The 20,966-nt window shown below is 44.5% G+C and overlaps 2 protein-coding genes across 9 annotated transcripts in view; both read left to right on the top strand.

The window, feature by feature from the left end:
• Hint1l2 (histidine triad nucleotide binding protein 1 like 2) overlaps window positions 1-20,966 on the top strand; it is an 865,401-nt gene that overhangs the window by 727,424 nt on the left and 117,011 nt on the right. The window lies entirely within an intron of this gene.
• Cdk8 (cyclin-dependent kinase 8) overlaps window positions 1,221-20,966 on the top strand; it is a 67,994-nt gene continuing 48,248 nt past the window's right edge. For 6 of the 8 annotated variants that reach the window (XR_010056410.1, XM_039089687.2, XM_039089686.2 and 3 more), the window contains exon 1: window positions 1,221-2,387. Coding sequence is in view for 6 of the 8 variants with exons in the window: in XM_039089687.2 (XP_038945615.1) it covers window positions 2,260-2,387 (128 nt within the window). In the remaining 2 variants the exon portion in view is untranslated. Of the gene's footprint in view, window positions 2,388-18,347; window positions 19,386-20,966 lie in introns of those variants that run through there. The other 2 variants (NM_001109061.1, XM_039089688.2) reach the window with 2 other exon arrangements.

Below are 20,966 nucleotides of genomic sequence, written 5' to 3'. Positions count from 1 at the left end.
TGGCATTGGCTGGTTTTGTGTGTCGACTTGACACACATTAGAGAAAGGAGCCTCAGTTGAGGAAATAACCTCCATGAGATCCAGCTGTAAGGATTTTCTCAATTGGTAACCAGTAGCGGAGGGCCCCGCCCACAGTGGGTGGAGCCATCCCTGGGCTGATGTCCTGGGTTCTATAAGAAGGCAGGCTGAGCAAGCCACAGGAAGCAAGCCAGTGGCCCCTCCGTGGCCTCTGCATCAGCTCCTGCCTCCAGGTTCAGTTCCTGTCCCAACTTCCTTTGGTGAGGAACAGTGATGTGGAGGTATAAGCGGAATAAATTCTTTCCTCCCCAACTTGTTTTTTCGGTTATGGTGTTTTGCTCTAGCAATAGAAACCCAAACTAAAACAGTGACCTAACAGCTTCATATTCGTTAAATCTTCCAGGGACATATAAACAGACCATTAACTCTCACTAACTGAAAACCTCTAGAGCAGACACAGTCTTGCTTTCCTATCAGCAGCCTACTTGACATTTCTGCCAGTTTATCTGCCTGTGTGCATGTGTGTATAAGCGTTCTTGTATAAGCACATATGTGTGCCAGTGTAAGCATATGTATACGCCTGTGTCTGGAGCCGAAAGGTTGATGTCTGTCGTGGAACCGTGAGAGCAGACCATTTCAGTAAAGCTAGCTGGTCATCCTGCTACAGAGGTCCTATCCTGCCTTTTCTGCCCTCCTTGCATTAGTATGACAAGCACATACATAAACATGTATGGCTTAAAAACTTTTTTTTTTTAAACAGGTGTCTTGTCTTCTTGACAGCAGACTGTTACCTGTAAGTTAATATAAATCTTTTCTTTCCCAAGTTGTATGTGGACATGGTGTTTTATCATAGCAACAGAAATCGTATTACGACACGTGGCAAGCATTTTATCAATCTAGCCATCTCCCCAGGTCCCTTCACTAAGTTTTTTCCTCGTGGTATAACGATGTTATTAAACTGTTACCACGTTGGAATTTGTGGTAACTTAAATCTGTGTCTCTGAGCCATGATCCCTCATATTTGTCTCTAGAATAAACTATTACGTTCTTTGAGTGATAACTATTTTTCTGTTCGTAGAGTTCAGTATTAACTGAAGTGAAAACGGCTTTACCTGGCTGGAAGTATGACGATATGCTTACCTAGCACGTAGCCCGAGAATTTCATGAGAGATGCAGTCAGATGAAAGAAGAGAAACCTTAAGTAGAATTACGTGGTTTATTGTAGCATTTAGAGACAGGTAGAGGCTATAAGAGGGAAAACCTGGACTCTTGGGGCTGGAAGGGAGCAGCAATTGCCCTTTAAATCCTGGAGTTCAGAAGTGACTCCAATACAAAATAACTCCTTCACTAACGGGTGTCTTTTGCTAAACTTATATTGGATTGTACAGATGTGGCTTTGGGAAAAATAATCTCCATGCAGCAGAAACTCGTTGCGTGATGGACTACCAATCCCATCATGCAACGTTCTGAATTCGCCGCGTCGTGGTAAAGTCGGCTACAGCAGCCATCCGTGCACAAGAGCCTTGGCGTTTTGGCTGCACTGCCGACTGGGTTGGTCCACGTGGTAAGTCTGTCAGCATCTCCGCACCGCCGCTGAGCGAGGCCCTTTCGCCTGCTGGCGTCAGAAGAGGCGGCTGCCACCTCCTAAGCCGCTCACAGGTGGGGCGGAGGCAGCGCGAGGCTTTGCGACGTTTTTACGACAGCGGTTGCCGTCTTCCGAGTTCGCCCTCCCTCCTCCTCCTCCTCCTCCTCCTCCTCCTCCTCCTCCTCCTCCTCCTTCTCCTTCTCCTCCTCTCTCGGAGGAGCTACCGGCTGTTGTGTGGCGTCGCTGGTCTATTGGGGCGGATGGCTGCCTGAGTGTTCGTGAGAGCGTGTGGAAGAAGGTGAGGCGCGGACGCGCGTGGGCGAGGAGCAGAGTCAGCCGTGGCCGCCCCGCGCCGCACCCGCAGCAGCACGCGCGGCCAACCGCGCGCGAGCCGGCGCCCCGGGAGCGCGGGGACAAGGGCGGACGCCGCTCCCCGCCCCCAGCGCGTCCCTCGGCTGTCGCGCGCCCGCGGGGACCGCCCGGCGCTCCCCTGGATGTCCCCGGCGCCCGCGCGGGACCTCCTGCCGTCGCCGCGTGAGGCGGGCTGGTGCTGCGGCCGGCGGGTGTAGCTCGGGGGCTGCGGCTGCCGCGCGGCCGGGTCCCCACCGCGGCCCTCGGGCCCCCGCCCCAGCACCCCGGCCTTGGAGGCTGTGACAATGGACTATGACTTTAAAGTGAAGCTGAGCAGCGAGCGGGAGCGGGTCGAGGACCTGTTTGAATACGAGGGCTGCAAAGTTGGTCGAGGCACTTACGGGCATGTCTACAAGGCGAAGAGGAAAGATGGGTGAGTGTGGATGTCGCCGTGGGTGTCCTCGAGGCTGGGAGGCAGGTGCCTGGCCCGGGTGCCAGGGTCCCCACTTCCTCCAAGACTGCCTCTGTCCTGGCCAGCCTGATTTGGGGAGGAAGTGGTGTCCCAGGAATCCAGACTCATAAGGAACCCTTCATGCAAGAGGGAGAAGGACCTTCTGTCTCATGGGCAGTGTACCTTTTTTTGGGGGTGGGGGGGGATTTCAGTCCTGTGCAGTTTCCTTTTTAAAAGAAGATGGTTATAAAATGCCATTTTAAATATATCTGTTTTTCTTTGGTGGATTTATCCGGTAACCTTTTGGGGACTAACTCATCTGGGTCTGTATGATCTCTGTCCCGTCAGTCTGGAAGAGAAGCTGATCTTTTCCCCTTAATCAGTTGTGATCAGTTGATGACCAAATTTGGCTTTGATTGGGAGAAAGAAGAAGGCAGCGAGTAAATGTGGTTCTGGAGAGTTCCAGGGAGGATCATCTGTAATGTAAATGTAGCAGTTGCTATTCAGGTATCATTAGCTGTGAGTTTTTTATATAGAACAATGGGTATTTGGTGCAAAGTGGATGGTGTGTGTGGGGGGGAGCAAGTGAAGGATAGAGTCTATGTTGTGCAAGCTCTTAAAGCAGAATGTATCAGCTGTCAGTGAACTTTAACCTTTTTGCTTTAAATATTCTTTTCTAGAAACAAAAATTAAACCTTTGGCTGGGGATTTCTCTCAATTGAGTAAAGCGAATGGGCTCCTTTCCCTTTCATCAGTAGATGACTGCATTGTAATATTGCCAGAAGGGAAAGTACTTCTTAGTTTGGGAGAAAATATTTAATAATTTCCCGTTTCCTCCTTGTACAAATAGATATTATCTCTGCCTTTAACACTGGGAAATTATTGGGAGGATTATCATAGCTTATTATATAATTTTTTGGATTTATTAGAAACAGCTTTCTTTGAGTATCTTATTTGGCTAGTTGCTATTTCACTGCTTGGGAAATGGCTTTTTTCATGTTCACAGGAGTGCATATTCAGAATTGCATGAGCACCGTAAATGAAAAGGCTAAAGCTGGAGTAAGTCCTTCTTGAGGGAGCTTATTTATACATACTTTCCGAGTCTGGATAATGGAAAAGGAAGTGTCTGTTTATTAAACACTTCTCTTCGCTTTACTGGAATAGCTTCCTGGTTTATCATGTATTTCAGTGCTTTTGTGCAACAGGGAACCATGCAGCTCTGGGCAGAAAGGAGGGGATGGGCAATCTGGCGATCTGGGTGCCCTGTAGGTTTAAAACCTTTTTCGCAGAATGTATAAAGCAGGGACATCCAGAGCCCTCATTAATTCTTGTCTAACTAGATTTGTTTTATCAATATTAATGAATTATATTTAAAGAAATTATCCAAATCAATTTACTGCATAATAATTTTCAGAAGGGCTAAAGCATCCTCCATCCCTTAGTGCTATGTAGTTTGGGGCATGGTAATAAAATCTTCACTCCCATGACATTTGATATTATAGTACATTTGACCAGTCTGTCATTTGTTTTAAAAAAAAATGTGAGTGGTTTCTATATTTTATTCTTATAAAAACAGCCAATTCTAGTTTTATAAATTATCAGTTTAAGCTAATAAACTATCCAAATGTGTTTGAGTGTGGTCTATTTTTTTTTTCAAGTATATATGCATATAGAGGGAGATGCTTTAAACACCTTTTACATCTTGATGATCAGGTTTTCATTTAGGCTATTGCGAATAATTTCAGAAGAAACTATATAGCTTCAAATAGCTGCTGTTAGTGTGTATTTCTTAGTCATCTGTGGCAATTGCAAATGAGTATTTGCATTTGGGGGGATTGTTTTTTAAGCTGTAATCCTTTGGGTTTGTTTTCCAGCAACCTTTAATGATTCTGTTTGTTGTGATGAACCAAATTCTTTTTTGTAGCGCATCAAATGTCAAGAGAGTTTTCGAATTGGGATAGTTTTGGTTTCCGCAGGGAATACTCCATTTGGCTTGTTTATATGGCCAGGCTACTAATGTGCTACATTGTATTTATGACATACTTGAGTGAAGCACAACTTTATGCATTCTTGGACTTGGTGTAATGCCATTTGTGGCTGTTTGAATCTTCTATAGTAAGATGGTCAAGTCACTTGCTTCTGGTATTGATTTACTTTCAAATTAAATGGTATATTCTGCCACTGAGATATCCCAGTCCTCAAGGAACTTGGGCAGGAATAACACTTTAAAGAGAATCTGGAACCCTGCAGTAAAGTTAAATAATGGGGATGCCTTTGCTTGGACATATTTGGTTGTTAAAACGAATACATGAAAATGTTTCTTTCAGCTGTCCAGTAAACAGAATATGGGGTAAAGAATCTAGACTAGAGGAATTAGCTTGTTGAATTATTCAAGCTTAGGAAATCGCTTAATGATTGTGGCATCGTGAGTTAGTAATACCACCCTTCTTGTATATTATATGCCAGATAAAAAAATTCGCATCATAAGGAGTAAAGGGAGTAAGGAAGTACTTTGTTTAAAGCATGACTATACAAGATAAAGGGCCTTTTATAATCATGCTTATTTCAGGTTTTGAGAGAGTTAAAATAAGTGCACACTATATATCTTGAAATTAATTCTTCTGGGGTGTGTGTGTGTGTGTGTGTGTGTGTGTGTGTGTGTGGTTTTTCAAGACAGGGTCTCACTATGTTGCCCTGGAACTCTGTAGACCAGGCAGGCCTCAAACTCAGAGCCCACCTGCCTCTGCTTCCCAACCGATAGGATTAAAGGTGTGTGCCACCACTGCTGCCTCTAATTCGTTCTTAAATGTGCCATGAATAGATAGTGTCTTTTATTTCTGAACACCGAAAGAGTACACCATAGGGGGCAGAGGGCGTGGGGAAGGGTTGGGAAAGAAAGGATGAGCATGTGGCTGCTTCTTAAGCCAATTATATTTCCTTTTACACTTGATCTTAGCCAAAAGGCCGAGAAGCGATATATATTTCCTTTTAAAAAACAGAGGCAACCAAATGTAAGTATGAAAGAATGGAAAACTTAAGCAAAACTTGTTTCTCAATATAGTCAGTCACTGGGCATTTGTACAATTAAAACGTTAATTTGTGTTTAGCTGAATGTTTTGCTGGCTAAATCAGGAAAATCGACAGTTTAGGCTATCCTGGACTACCTAGCAGACCCCTGAGGTAGGGGTGTGTGTGTGTGTGTGTGTGTGTGTGTGTGTGTGTGTGTGTAAAAATTAGAAAAATCAACTTAGAATAAGAGTTTTTTGGAAAACACCCACGGAATTTTTTTTCTTATTTTTAGTTTTGTTTTTGTTTTTGTTTTTGTTTTTTTTTGACACAGAGTCTGACTGCAGCTTTGACTGTAGACCATATCCTTGAACTCATCTGCTTGCCTCTGCTTCTTGTGCTGGGGACTTGGGACACCATGCCTGGTGCCACAAAAGTATTCCTAATCCTTTATAGCCTTATTCAGTAAGCTAAAGAATATAGAAACAAGAGAGAAGCAGGGGGAGAGAGAAAAGAAAAAGGAAACTTTGGGAAGATTCAGAAATTAACTTATAAAGGTAACGACAGCAGCTAAATTGTTAAGAGACTAGCTAGGTCCTGGCTGAAGCACTATCTATTCAGTTTCCTAAGAACAACCCTATTATGCTCCATTCACATATGAGAAAACCACGCCATTGAAAGCTAAGCAGGTTTGTCCTGTGAGTACATGGCTAAGCATAGCCGTTAGGACCTTAGGATATCCTTGCCATATGTGTACTCTGGAGCCCATGCCTGGCTTGCTCTGTAGATCAGGCTAGCCTGGAACTCATGGAGGTCCTCCTACCTCAGTCTCTGAGTGCTGAAATTAAAGACATGGGCTACTGTGTCCGGCTGTGGTGTGGAGCACATGCCTTTAACCACTATGCTTCATAAAATGAATGTGAAGGCTCCAAGACAACATTCCATCTGCCATTGACCCCTTGGATACCATTGGATTTGCTGACTCATTTGACCCAAGCTGACCTGGAACTTACTGTAGCTCAGGCTGGTCTCCAAATTAAGCAATCTTCTTTCTTCAGTCTCTTGTGCCTTTTTAAAATTTATTTTATGTGTATGAGTGTGCACCACAGATGTGATTATGTGATTGCTTGAAGTTATGGATGGTTGTGAGCCATAATATGGGAATCTAGCCCAGGTCCTCTGCAAGAGCAACAAGCACCCTTCAACTGAGCCATCTCTTCATGTGTTAACCCTGGTTCTCATTGGACAACTCCCAAAGACAACACAGTTCCCCATCATCGGCCACCTTAGCTTTGGGCTAGTATCTGCCCTACAGTGTCTGCTGTTGGGGAGCCAGCATGATGGACTCTTGATTCAGTTTTTATTGCAGTTTTGATTCTTTGGATAGCTTGGATGTGCATTAATGAATATTCCTTATAACCTTTTAAAAATGTGATAGGAGGGGACAAGCATAATGTTTACGGTGCATGACTTACCTATGTGGCATTGAGTGGTACGTTTTTAGCACTTTTTTTTTTTTTGTCATTTTCAGGTTTGATGCTTAGAATCCAGGTTTTTCTTTTCTTTTCTTTTGCTTGCTTCTTAGTTTGTAAGGTTGGCAAGCTGGCTTCATTTGGAACGTGCTCATGTGAGCTTTACTTTGACTGAGTCTTCCAAGCTTTGAAAAACTCATTTACTGATCTATTCAGCAGATATCTAGTGGGTCTCTCTGCGTGCTACTGTTGGAAACATTGGGAAGGCAAACGAGAGTGAAACATTGAGTTACTGGAGGAAATATCTACTGAGAAAAGAAACTTGGAAAAAAATCATAGCAATTTAATCAGCACTATAATGTTAATTGTAATGCAGGGAAGGAAGCTCTGAATTACTTTGGGATAGTGTGGGGAAAGACTCTGGAAGACAGTGGTATTTGCTTGACTCTTGGAAGATGTGACGAGCTCATCGGATGGTCATTTAGAGAGGACTAGGGAAAGTATGTTTTTTATTGTTTCCTGCAAAGCCCTGTGGGGCTGAGCTCTTTGCCACGCTTTTCTGGCTTACTTTCTTTTCCAGTTTCTTTTGTGGGCTTGCTGTGTGTAGTAGTAGTTCAAGCCCCACCAATGCTCTCCTCCCTGGCTGGGATAAATGAGGTCGCCCTTATTTTTGTCAGTGGGAATAGGGTCCTCCACATGCACCACGTGGGTTACTTGTGTGTTTGCAGCAGCTTCCATCAGAGGGCTGTTGATCATGCAGTCCAGGCAGCCTCTCCGTGCCAGGTGTCTGATTCAGGAATTTCTCCTTCCTGTGGAGCTGCCACACACAGCCCAGCTTTGCCTGTGGCTCTGGATATCAGATTGTTGCGCTCTCGCTTTGTCTCCACAGAGAGTTGGAGCTAGGATTGCAGCTTATTTTCATTACTTGTTAGTGTGTGTGTGTGTGTGTGTGTGTAAATATGAGTGCTGGTGCTTATAGAGATCAGAAGAAGACATCTGAATTTCTAGGTGGTTGTGAGCCACCATATGTTGCTGGGAAGGAGCCTGAGTCCTCTGCAGGGGCAGAACTGCCTCTTAGCTGCTTGCTGAACCAGCTCATCTGTCCAGCTCCACCCAACCTGCTATTTTGACCTTAATACTTGACCTCTGGGTGTCAGTGATTTTTCGGGATTTGTTAAGACGGTTACCAGAAGTCCCAAACTGGGCCGGTGAGATGGCTGAGCTGATTAGGAGTACTTGCCATACAAGCTTGACCTAAGTTCCAGCTTCAGGACTCATGATGGAAAGAAATCAGTCTGCTTGAAGTTGTTCTTCACCTCCACATGAAGCATACAGGCATGTACACACACACACACACACACACACACACACACACACACACACACAATTTAAAAAAATTTAAGGTCTTTAAACAAGCCCCTGCTGTCCTAAGCTGCCTTGATAGAATCTTCAGGTCCACTGAAGCAGGAAAATTGCTGGGAACTCTGTTAAGAATTGAGGTGTGGGGGCTGGAGAGATGGCTCAGAGGTTAAGAGCACTGACTGCTCTTCCAGAGGTCCTGAGTTCAAATCCCAGCAACCACATGGTGGCTCACAACCATCTGTAAAGAGATCCGATGCCCTCTTCTGGTGTATCTGAAGACAGCTACAGTGTACTTATATATAATAAATAAATAAATCTTTAAAAAAAAAAAAAAGAATTGAGGTGTGTCCTAATCTATAAAATCCAACCTTCTCACTGTATTTACAGGCTGCATAGCCATTAACACTGTTAATATTCCCAAACCTTTCGTCTGTGAAGAAGCCAAGTGACCATTACCAGCTATTCCATATCTCCCCACTCCTTCAGCTCCTATTCGCCTTTCTGAGGATTATGTGGATAATCTACACTCACCAGTTGGACGTTCGAATTGTTTCCACCGTGGGGTTGTTGTGAACAGTGCTATTATAAACTTCCATGTATGAGTTACTCTGGCTGTGTTTTCGGTTCTCCTAGGCATACACCTGGGATTGGAACTTCTGAGTCACCAAGCAGCTGACACAGATTGAAGTCGATACGCTTGTTTAGGGGCAGTGATGCCTTCGTGTGCAGGACTGTGTTAGGTTGACTCGGCCAGGGCGACGGGCACACCTTGGTTTGTCACAGTGACTGCAGGAGTAAACCCTTTCAGGTGCTTTTGTCAGTGCAGAGCACTTCGCTCTCCCAGGCTAGAACTCCCTCTGGCTTAGGAGTCCTGTGTTGTCTTTATACGAAACAGCAACATCTCAAAATCTTATCACTTTTTACCCACAAAACATAGCTTGTCCTGCATTGGCTCGTTCTGTAACTACTTGAGTGTACCTGTAGTTAATGTTTGTATATCTTTCAGGGTTCTCAGTATTTATGGGTGAGAGGGTATAGATTTCTTCTAGGGCAGCAGTTGACCTACGGTGCTGGCATGTTGCCAAATGGTGACAGGTGTGTGTATGTGTGTATACACCTGAAATTCATATTTGCTAATCATTGAATGTTGCAGCAGTTAAGAACGTAAGGCATATTAGAGTAGAGTAGAAATGCAGTGCCTTCTAAAAATAGCACGAGAAGCTAGGGTGGCTGTATCAATACCCTGAGTAGATAGAGCCGGGAAAACACAAAAGCAACGGCAAACGTTAGAGTCCAAGTGGGTGTTCAGGGTCTTTGAACTAACACTTTAGTGAGTCCGCCGAAGTGAGATCGAGCCCCTACTTCTGCAGTTAAGAGATAGAGTTGATCTCTGAACCCACGTTGCCATTGAACTTGTGGTTTATTTTCCTTCATATGATTATTTAGATTAACTACTACCCAGTTACACATTTCCCTAAAATCAGTTTCCAAAATTGAATTTCTACCTGATTCCAAGGAAGAAGATACACACAGAGCCAGATACACGTTGTTTTTACCGACAACAATTTGAACTGTAAAATTACACAGGTTAATTATTTGGTAGTGATCATTTGGGCTTTTCTTTAGCTGGCGTCTTTCTGTACTTTTGGTTCCTATAATGTATTTGGTAGTGATTATTCGCTAGATTCTATTCGTGGGTCAGATACAGGTGATTAGTTCTTGAGGAATTTTACAGACTTCTGAGGAGTGCAGGTAGTTCCAGTAGGGGTAATCTTACAAAAGGGTGATCTTATAGCTTGTCATGCAGGTACCCAATCTACATTTAGGGGTGCAAGGGTGGCATTTCAGGTGACTAGAAGCTATGCTAGTGGATGGTCAGTGGCTACTAGGGAGGAGACAGGGGACATCAATTTTGGATGAGCAGTGACTATTTGGGACTAGGGACAGTGTAACTGGATAGGTTGCATTAGTTGTGGCCCCAGGATTATTTCTTTTCTTCATTCCTTCTCTTCCCTTCCTTGCCCCCACCTTTAAAAAAAAAAAAACCAAACAAACAAAAACAAAACAGGGTTTCTCTGTGTAGCTCTGGCTGTCCTAGAACTTACTCTGTAGACCAGGCTGGTTTGCCTGTTTACCGAGTGCTGGGATTGAAGCTGTGAGCCATGGCTACTTAGTCTTCTCTTTGCTTTTGGACATGGTCTTGCCACATAGCTCAGACTGGCCTCTCAGTCCTCCAGAATCTCCCAGTCATCCAGCCACAGTGTTTTAAGTGCTGGAATTCTATAGGTGTGTGCCACAATGCCTCACTCAGAATTTCTTCACTGGGGAGGAGTTGCAGTCTGCTTGAAAGGGCCCACAGTAATAAGTACTAGTCAAGTTGTTGCGTGATTCTTTTTGAGATAGTTTTGGGATCTTGTGAGTTACATGGAAGAAGGCTTCCACCTTTGGAGATGTCTGAGTAGCATGTGCAGAAGTGTGGAGGAGAAGCTTGGTAAGGTGAAGCAATGGGCACAATCCCAGTGCTGATCCTACAGAGGGGTGGGGGTGGGGTGGGAAGAAAGGCATTTAAAAAATGTTGGGAGGGGCTGGAGAGATGACTGCTCTTTCTGAGGACCCTGGTTTAATTCCCAGCACCCACATGGCAGTTCACAACTGTCTATAACTCAAGTTCCCTTGGATCTGACTCCCCCACACAGACATACTTGCAAGCCAAAGACCATTGTCCATGAAGTAAAAAGAAATGATTTTGTTGTTGTTGGGGGTGTAAGTGTGTTTTTGAATTTGTTTTCTGGACTTCTTCTGGGGTAGTGGGAACATTTGTGGGCTTTTAAGCTGAGTGGTAACCAGTTTACAGAGATGTTTTGGTAACTGACTATGGGGAACTGTGCTTAGGAAGCTGATAGCCCAGATGTGATGGCAGCTTGGGTCAGGGAGTGAGGGGAAGAACCAGTGGTACTAGTTGATTTGTGAGATGCAGAGATGGAGGGGAATGAGTTGTCTGGGTTGACTTGAAGTATTTTAAACAAATTAAAAGCCCACCTAAAGGGCTGGAGAGATGGCTCAGTGGTTAAGAGCATTGACTGCTCTTCCAGAGGTCCTGAGTTCAAATCCCAGCAACCACATGGTGGCTCACAGCCATCTGTAATGGGATCCGATACCTTCTTCTGGTGTGTCTGAAGACAGCTACAGTCTTCAATAAATAAATCTTAAAAAAAAAAAAAAAGCCCACCTAAAGTGATGCTGGAGTTTAAATAATGCCCTGCATCCTGGGTTTGTTCTGGGTGCTTTGATACCTCGTTGTGGTGTTCTGTGAACATGACTTGCTTGAAATCAGAGCAGTTCTGATGACACAGGACTCTGAGATCCTCACTGGATGGGGCCTATTAACATTGCCTCTTGGAAGAGGAGGAGGACTCTGAAGGCCTTGGAGCCTCTCCTCTCCCTGGGGATGGGCTTCTGAGTGGCACAGCTACCGGTAAATTTCTTTATGTTCCTCTAAGTAACCCCAGTTAAACCCATTAGTTTACCAAACTAGACTTGGGTAGGATAATTTGTTTGATATGTTGTTGCCCTCGCTGTCTGGAGTAAACAGAATTAGACTCTTCAGTAGAAGTCATGCAACACTTGGGCTTCCAGAGGCTGCATAGAAACCACGATGAGATTGGAGGGCAGAAGCACGCAGCCAATGCTAACAGTTTCAGGACTTAGCATCTGAGTGCACATAGACTTGTGTGCATATCGCTATGTGGCGTAGAGTGGGATCCCTTCTCCGTGAGGTATACAGTGTAGTCATGCTCCTTCTCGTGTGGTGTAGACTGACATCTTTCTTGCTGCAGTACTAGCCCGTGCTGTGAGTGATTAAGACATATAGATGAAGGTGGAGAATTAGAGAAATCTGTCAAGCCTATTGATGAGCCTGGGGATATCTCAGGTGGCCCAGTGTCTCAGTCAGGGTCTCTACTCCTGCACAGACATCACGACCAAGAAGCAAGTTGGGGAGGAAAGGGTTTATTCAGCTTACACTTCCACACTGCTGATCATCACCAAAGGAAGTCAGGACTGGAACTCAAGCAGCTCAGGAAGCAGGAGCTGATGCAGGGGCCATGGAGGGATGTTACTCACTGGCTTGCTTCCCCTGGCTTGGTCAGCTTGTTCTCTTATAGAACCCAAGACCACTAGCCCAGGAATGGCACCACCACAATGGGCTGGGTCCTCCCTGCTTGATCACTAGTTGAGAAAATTCCTTACAGCTGGGTCTCATGAAGGCGTTTCCACAACCGAGGCTCCTTTTCTGTGGTAACTCCAGCTTGTGTCAAGTTGACACACAAAACCAGCCAGTACGCCCAGCATATGTGGAATGGGATTCTAAGGAAGCCATGACAGCAGTTGCATTGCTTCAGATATAGGTGATGGTGCCGGACAGCAGCTAAGGCTCAGCTGTGCCAGAAAGTGCTCATGGCGGGGAGGAAGCCTCAGCGCACAGGTTCATCTGTTGGTGCACTGAATGGAGTAGACTTGCCGTGTCTTATAACTGGGAGTGGGCAGGGAGGAATTTACGTAGTAGATATGCTGAAGAGCTCCTTGGGATCGAAAAGTTTGAAGAACACAGTGTCAGCATTTTGGGGTGGAGGTAAAGGAGGCACAGCTCTCCACCGTCACTCTCAGCAGACCAAGTAGTTTGCCTAGAGCTTTAGGGCCCTCAACTTAGACCAAACTAGGTAGGATTCATGGTTGTGATGCTGAAAATACTTTCAGGATTAGCCAGCATGAAGCAAAGTCAGAGATTGTTTTAAAGCTATTTTAGTATAGGTTTGAGAAAGGATTAGGGGAAAAGGAAAGAGGAAAGTCAGACATAACCAAGTATGGGTTGGGCTCTTCGAGGGAGACTTGCAGCTCATTGTTTTTACAGTGATCGCGTACAGGGTTATGGCGGTGCTTAAAGGTGCAATGTCTTATTACTGAGTGGTCCTGGGGGCACCTGAGACAACTGCAGTCAGCAAGGTAAAAGTCAGCCCCCAGGGATACTGGGAGGAGCCATATCTTTACTGTTAGCGGAAGTGTCTGGAGGAAAGAGATAAGACTCTACCCAAGATCACGTACACTTAACCTGGCTCACTGCTGTTCTAACCTAAAATATCTATATGAAAGGAATCTCAAATTGTGCTGGAATACACACTTCCCTGCTAGGGACAGCCTTTAATCAGATTCTGGGATGACAGGGTCCTTCCTCTCACGTTCTTGTAGTTTCTCTATTCCTGCCTCAGTAGGAATACTTAAACGGTGAAGAGAAAGAAATGAGTTAAAGTACTAGTGAGGAACTGAGGTGAAAGAGGCTGGACGCAGAGCCAGTGAGAACACTGATCACCTGAGTCAAGAAGGCGCTATTGAGCAGGAACACATACTCGCTTCTGTGGCTTTGGTGAGGCCCATGGTGGGTCACGATCTTTGCAAGGTAGGAGAGGCTCTGGACGAGCTGAGTGACTTATCCTGGCATGTGAATCGGGCTAATAAAATGTTAAAGCTGTCAGGCAGAGAGGAGAAAAAGAAAGGAGATAAAGGGTCCTGCTTGACAGGAGCCCTAGCACGGCTGTCTTCCGAGAGGTTCCACACAGCAGCTGACAGACAGATGCAGATATGCATAGCTAAACACTGGACGGAGGTCGGGGACCCCGTGGAACCCTTAGGGAAGGATCAAAGTCTCAGAAGGTGCTGGCAACCTCACAGGAAGACCAACCGTGTCAGCTAACCCGGACCCCTGGGAGCCCCCAGAGCTACCAACCAAAGAGCGCACTTGGGCTGGCCCAGCACATACGTAGCAGAGGGCTGCTTTCTTAGGCCTCAGGGTGGGAGGATACTTGGGGTGGGGGGGCACCCTCTCAGAGGTGAAAGGGAGGAGACATGGGGAAGAATCCTGGAAGGGGGAACTGGGGTGGGCAGCATTTGGCATGTAAATACATAAATAAATTTAAAAAATAAAATAAAAATAAACTGGGGAAAAGTGTGTGGGAGGGAGGTCTTGCTTGGGTTAATTAAAAGCGGATGTGGAAAGATTGCTAGAGAAAATTTGACAGAAAGTCCATGCCGTGCTTAAAGTTCTCCACTTTGCTGCTGAGGAGCAAGATCTGCTAGGTTGGGAACTGTCCCACCACTCCTCCAGTGGGATGGCTAAGGTTTGCTCTGTTCCGTCAGGAGTTACTGGTCCGCTTGGTTTCAGGTGACGTGTACTGGTAGACAGATGGAGCTAGAGCAGTAGGCACATGGAAATGTTTGTGTCTCCTCAGGATAGGCGGGTGGGGGGCACTGTGGACTCTTCCTGCCTTCAGGAAGTATACTGGGAGTGGAAATTACTCCCCAGATCAGCAGTCAGGTGTCAGTTGTCATGGAGAAGTGTTAGGGTGTTGGGTACTATGCCAGGGAACGGCTCTAGAGGCAGGAACAGCAGATAAGAGCATATATAGCCATATATATTTTCATTAAAGTTACTACCTTAGGCTGGTGAAATGGCTCAGCTGGTGGAGAGAACTGACTGCTCATGCTAGGGCATACATGTGTGCTCAGAACACAGCACAAATTCACACATATGTAAAATATGAATAAGAGCAAACTTTTAAGAAACCATTCATTTCCATAAATGTATAGTTCTCAATTGGTTTTAATATTGTAGAATATTGCTGTGTATGCATATAAATATGTATTTAGTTAACTATTTCTCTGATGCTAGACATTTAAGTGGTCTTCAGAATTTACCTTTTTCAGTTGTCACTTGATGTCAACTACACCCATGTAGTTTTCCAATGTAGTGTTAAATTGTCGAGATAGGATTGCAGATCAAAGGCAGTGTATTTTTATTATTGAATGCAATTAGATTTTAAAAATTAATGTATTCTTTTAATAAAATATTCAAACTGTACAGAAAGATACCCAGAGAAATCTAGCCACCCCTCCTTCTGTCTTGGATTTTCACTCTAATCTCACTTTGACCATTGCCTGTGGCTCTTTGTATGCCTGCAGATAGAAGCATAGATCTGCAATGATAGACTTGAAAGCTTGGTATTTTCTTCTTTTAAACCACATGCATTTGTGAAAAGTGGTATTGCATGTCCTGGCCTATCTATTAGACTTAGATGCCTGTGTAAGCATGCGGAATACATGTTTTACCATATCGTTCTATTCCACAGATAAAATAATGTTAATGTACTAGGCTAATCAAAATAACATTTGGGGGCTGGAGAGAAGGCTCAGTGGTTTAGAGCACTGACCCCTCTTCCAGAGGTCCTGAGTTCAATTCCCAGCAACCACGTGGTGGCCCACAACCATCTGTAATGGGATCTGATGCCCTCTTCTGGTGAGTCTGAAGACAGCTGCAGTGTACTCACATATATAAAATCTGAAACAAACGTACACTTGGGGTTTCATTCTCTAGCTTTGAAAACAATACTGAATGTCTCACCTCACCTCTCTCTGCACATAGTTCATTTTGATGTAGAGGGGGAACTCTGCAGGTGTCCAAAGCACCCCAGAAGGTTGTTGATGTGGGCGATACTTTTGGCAAGCTGTAGAGATTACATCCATCGAAGAGGGTAAGGGGAACAAAAAACTTCCTTGGTTGTATTCACAAAGTTAGACTTTTTTTTTTTTAAACCTTTTGTCTAGTGACCTTGAACTTCTGATCCCTTAAACACCCTGACCCCTGACAGAATTACAGGATCATACCACTGCGACAGGGTCTACATGACTGGGGATAGAACCAGGATTTAGTGCATACTAGGCTAGCACTCCAGCCATGAAGCTACAGTCTGTGTCCTCTGGAAACTAGGCACAGTTGTAGTCACATCAGAACCTCAAGAGTAAGTACCTCAGAGGGCAGATGTGTACAGAATGCCTTTTGTGTTGTGACCACGGAAGTTGGGAACTCACAAGTGTTGAGATAGATGGCTTTTGCGGAGATTTTGTGCTGTGTTTTACTTCCCCACATTAGAATGGATCTGCATATTTAGGTTGTTTATGGGATGAAGAGTCATGTCGTCTAAACTTACGGTCATTTCACTATTCTCACATCTTAGTCTGTGCGTGCTTTCCTGGCATCTGAGTCTGCATCCTCTTGCTACCTATACTTCACTTCCATCACAAATGATGGCTACTCTTCAGATGGCACCCACATCTATGTAATGCTGATCTGTTTCCTGACTCTTTGGTCGTCTCTCTACCCTATTGCATGGCTTTGGTCCTGCTCCCATTTTATGTGCCCAGTGATGACTTCCTACTCATTTTCTCCATGTCTCCACCTCTTGTCTTGACTTTTCTGATTCATATTGCTTGTGGCTTTGTTCTGGTTCTTGTCTCCTTTCCTAGTTCCACTTAGTGCTGGCCTTTTTTGCATTCATAGGATGGGAACCCAAGCCCCTTTATGATGCAGAAGTAAGCCTTGCTAATTGATAAGCAGAAAGGTCACTATTGCTAAGGAACTTCTGATGGTGTTTTTTGTTTTTTGTTTTTTGTTTTTTTTGTTGTTGTTCTTTTTTTCGGAGCTGGGGACTGAACCCAGGGCCTTGCGCTTCCTAGGTAAGTGCTCTACCACTGAGCTAAATCCCCAGCCCCTTTGTTTTTGTTTTTTAAGATTTTATTTTATTGTATGAGTACACTGTAGCTGCCTTCAGATGCACCAGAAGAGGGCATCAGATCTCATTACAGATGGTTGTGAGCCACCATGTGGTTGCTGGGATTTGAACTCAGGACGTCAGGAAGAGCAGTCGGTGCTCTTAACCACTGAGCCATCTCTCCAGCCCCTGATGGTTTTTGTAATTAAACTTTGAACTAACAAACAAAACTCAGTTTTGCCATGACATTTTGATACATGCATAATTTGCTCTTTTTCAGGTCTACGAGTGCCCTCTCAAGGCTTCTTTTCCTGCTGGTCCCTTCTGCTTTTCTGCAAAGCGCCCCCCTTCTACTTTCATGACATGTATTCCAGTACTCTCTTGTCCCTGCCTTCTTCCTTTAGAGCTCTTTCCTCTCATCTACCCTCTGTTACATCCATCTGCCCCTACTCCTTGTTCACTTTCCACACAGGAGAAAACAGATATTTGGACACTTGTTTTTCTGAACCTGGCGTATTCACTTGGCACAACAATCTCCAGTTTCATCCACTTTAGTACAGATGTCATAAATTAACTTTTCTACAATTGAATTATTTCTGCTGTGGACTTTCTTTACACATTTACCTATAGATGGACACCTCCACCTCACCTCTTATCTTTAAATTCTGCCCTGTTAGTGGGGCCTTCAGTTATACACGCTCAGCTTGGCGCTGTTTCCGTGCTGCCACATGCTAAGCAAGTACAAGTGTCATCTGCTTGGGTTACACTGGCGACTGCTCACCGAGTCCAGTGTACCCGCCTGTCTCACAGGAGAACTACAGTTTTCTTTAATGAAAGATGTATTGCAATTATGGGTGACATGGCTACTAGTTTACTTTTAAGGTTTAATTTGATTCTTCCTGTTGTACTAAGTAGTCAAATGCTAGTTACCTTCGTGGAGAAAGTACCACCTGTAGAATGCTGCCAAGAAGCTATAATAGATAGACACATTGCTCATGGAGCGTCCCTAGGGCTTTATTGAGACTTATTCAATAGTACCCTAAAGGGGTACAGTAAACTGCAGCTATCATAGCCATCTAATTTTAGAGTTTTGCCCCATTCTCTCCTCTCCGCTCCAAACAAGAACCCTGGACTCAGTTATTCCTATTCCCTCTAATCCTAGAGGTAGGCGACCCTCAGTCTATGTCTGTTCTTAGAACTGCTTATTCTGAACAACTTCACCTAAAGAGTACATGGTGTGGTGTCTTGGTTGCTTTCTCCTGTCTTTGAGGCCCTTCTTAGGATAGTGCTTGCTACATTTTGTTCATTGTTTCATTCATTGATGGATACTTGGTTTTCTTCTCTGCTTTTGTGAGTGCTGCCTCTGTGGACTTGGGGGTATAGATGCCTGAGTTCCAACCCTCAGTCCACAGTAGTCAGTATGCTTACCTTTGTGGTTTGTGCAAAACTAATTGCAGGTTTTGTATTGTTAAATTTGTAGTTTCATTCTAGAATAAATTCTTTTTTTTTTTTTTTTTTGGTTCTTTTTTTCGGAGCTGGGGCCCGAACCCAGGGCCTTGCGCTTCCTAGGCAAGCGCTCTACCACTGAGCTAAATCCCCAGCCCCTAGAATAAATTCTTAATAAATGTGATTGTATGCGTCAGTTGAATGTACCTTTCTTTGTTTTGCTAATAACTTCTTATTCAGTGTTTATATTTCTTTTACCCTATGGCCATGACGTTAGACAAAAAGCAAATTCAACTATTTTCTTATTTGAGTTGAAAACGGGTTGTAAAGCAGCAGAGACAGCTGGGAACATCACTGGCTCCTCTGACCAGGAGCGCTAAGGACGCACAGCGGTGCTGGGTGAAGATGGTTCACAGAGAGGAGTCCCTGACGATGAAGAGCACCGAGGTGCATCAGAGGCTGACAGTGACCAAGTGAGAGCGGCCACAGAGCCAGTCAGCGGCCGTTTGGCATTTGAAGCAAATTGGGAAAGTGAAGAAGGTTGGTAGATAGTTGCCTCATGAGTTGAATGAAAATCAAAACCACTGCCATGTTGAACTCTATTTTCCATTCTTACTCTGCCCAGCAACAGAACTGGTCTCTTGGACTGTAATGTATGCCAAAACATGGTTTATATACAGGCACCAGTGGCGACCCTCTCAGTGGCTGGATTGAGAAGACATTGCAAAGCATGTTCCAAAGTCAGATTCCCACCAAAGGGGGTCATGGATGGTGATCTGACCCAGGTTTCTGAATCCCTGCATTATTAGTTCATCTGACAAGTATGCTCGGCGGATCATCCAGATGAACCAGCTGCAGCCTGCATTGTCCGCAGGAAAGGGCCAAGTCTTCTTCATGACAACATCCAGGAGGCTGCACCATGCACAACCAGTGCTTCAGAAGGGAAAGGAGCTATAAAGAAAAGCCTCTTCTACCATATCCACCTGACTTCTCTCCAAGCAGCTACCACTCGAGTATCAACAAATATTTTAAAGATAAATACTTTATAGACAGCAGGATGCAGGAAATGCTTCCCAACAGTTCTTCAAATCTTTGAAGTATGTATTAAAATTTTTTTAAATTACATTTTCTTTTGTATGTGTGCGGGAGTGACTTTGTATGGTCCTACCAAGTCAAAGTTTTATTATTAAATGTCAGGAACCATCATCATATCTAGAAACAATTTGGCTTTAACTAGCTATAAATACAGAACAAACACAAGAAGTTCCGCCAAATCCGTAGGTAGATGTTTTGTCTTTGAACACTGATGACACCAGACCTGTAATGTATTCTGCTTAACTTTATTCCTTTGTTTATGTGTCCACTTGCATTTATCCGTGAGGACAGAGGTTGCCCCTTGCAGGAATGTTCATTTCCTGGGGAGCCAGTCCCCTCAGGCAGTGGGGACTTATTTGGACCATCTTGTGGAAACAAACTGAGAAAATGATAAAAACAAGACCACACTTTGGCTAAGCCTGCTTAATAGTATGTTTCTCTCTCTCCTTTAGTCCCAGTTTTAAGTTAAATCCTAAGTCTGTCTCTTTACCCTAAGATGGACCTCAGGGCTTTCCCCTTAAAACCCAGTTCTACTGTGTTCTACAAGTCATTTGGGCTACTCCAACAACTTAGATTTATATGTGTATTTAAGACCCACATTGTATCATACAGAATATAAAAACATAAGAATGTGTAGGTAGCATAAATACACTGTTGGTTACTTTCCTGTGGCTTTAACAAAAGACATTGGCAAAACGTCTTAAGGGAGGGAGGATTTGTTTAGTTGGAGGCTCCAGACCATGGCAGGGCAGTGCAGAGCAGTAGGAGCTGCTGACAGTGTCTTCAGCTCAGCAAGAGTGGGAAGTCTCCTCTAGACGCACACCCAACGTCCTCCAGTCCGCAGCCTGCTTGTGTGAATTAAGTTACAAAGCTAGCTCCCGTGAAGGACCCACAGATGCTCCTTTGGTGAAGAGAGGAATCATATTTTCCATGAGCAACAGAGATTGTAAAAAACACTTTACAGTTGGGTTCAGCTCCCTGGAAAATGAGTTCATCACAAAAGCAGCTAGGTAGCTCCCAAAAGGAAAATGTGTGCTTTGAAGTCATTCCCAAGGTCCTGGTGGTGACTTTTATCGTGAGGCTGTAAAAAGGTGGAGACGCACCTGAGTGTGTCTAAGAACCGGGACCTTGGGACTAAATCACCACACAGAATGCAGGTGGATTTATCAAACAAGGGAGAGAGATTAGCCCAAAACTCAACTTCTGCCTCTTCCCTGCAATGTTCTGTATTGTCTCAAAGACTGCCAGCCAGAAGGCATGGCCAGATATAACCCTGGAAGCGCAGAAGTGTGAACTAAATAAAACGTGGTCCTTCAGAACTGTGCTGAAGCAAACTTCACCCATCAGGTTCTCCTGGCTTCAGTATTTTACTGCGGAACACAGAACAGAGTGATACTGGTGATAACAGACCTTAGCCTAGCAGCATGCTCCTTCATAGACAGTATTTGGCCAGGCCTTCTTGCTTTAGTGTGGGATCTACAATTGAAGATAACATTCCTAATGTGGCTGGTCTGTACTGGCTGACTGTTGGGGTGTGATTAAGCCTCAACAAGTCTTGCTCTAGACTGCAGGGCATCAAGGCC

This window comes from Rattus norvegicus, chromosome 12 (genome assembly GCF_036323735.1).
Source record: "Rattus norvegicus strain BN/NHsdMcwi chromosome 12, GRCr8, whole genome shotgun sequence".
Classification (NCBI taxonomy): domain Eukaryota; kingdom Metazoa; phylum Chordata; class Mammalia; order Rodentia; family Muridae; genus Rattus; species Rattus norvegicus.
Note: the sequence above shows the minus strand (reverse complement) of the source record. Positions and strands in the feature narration are given on the sequence as shown.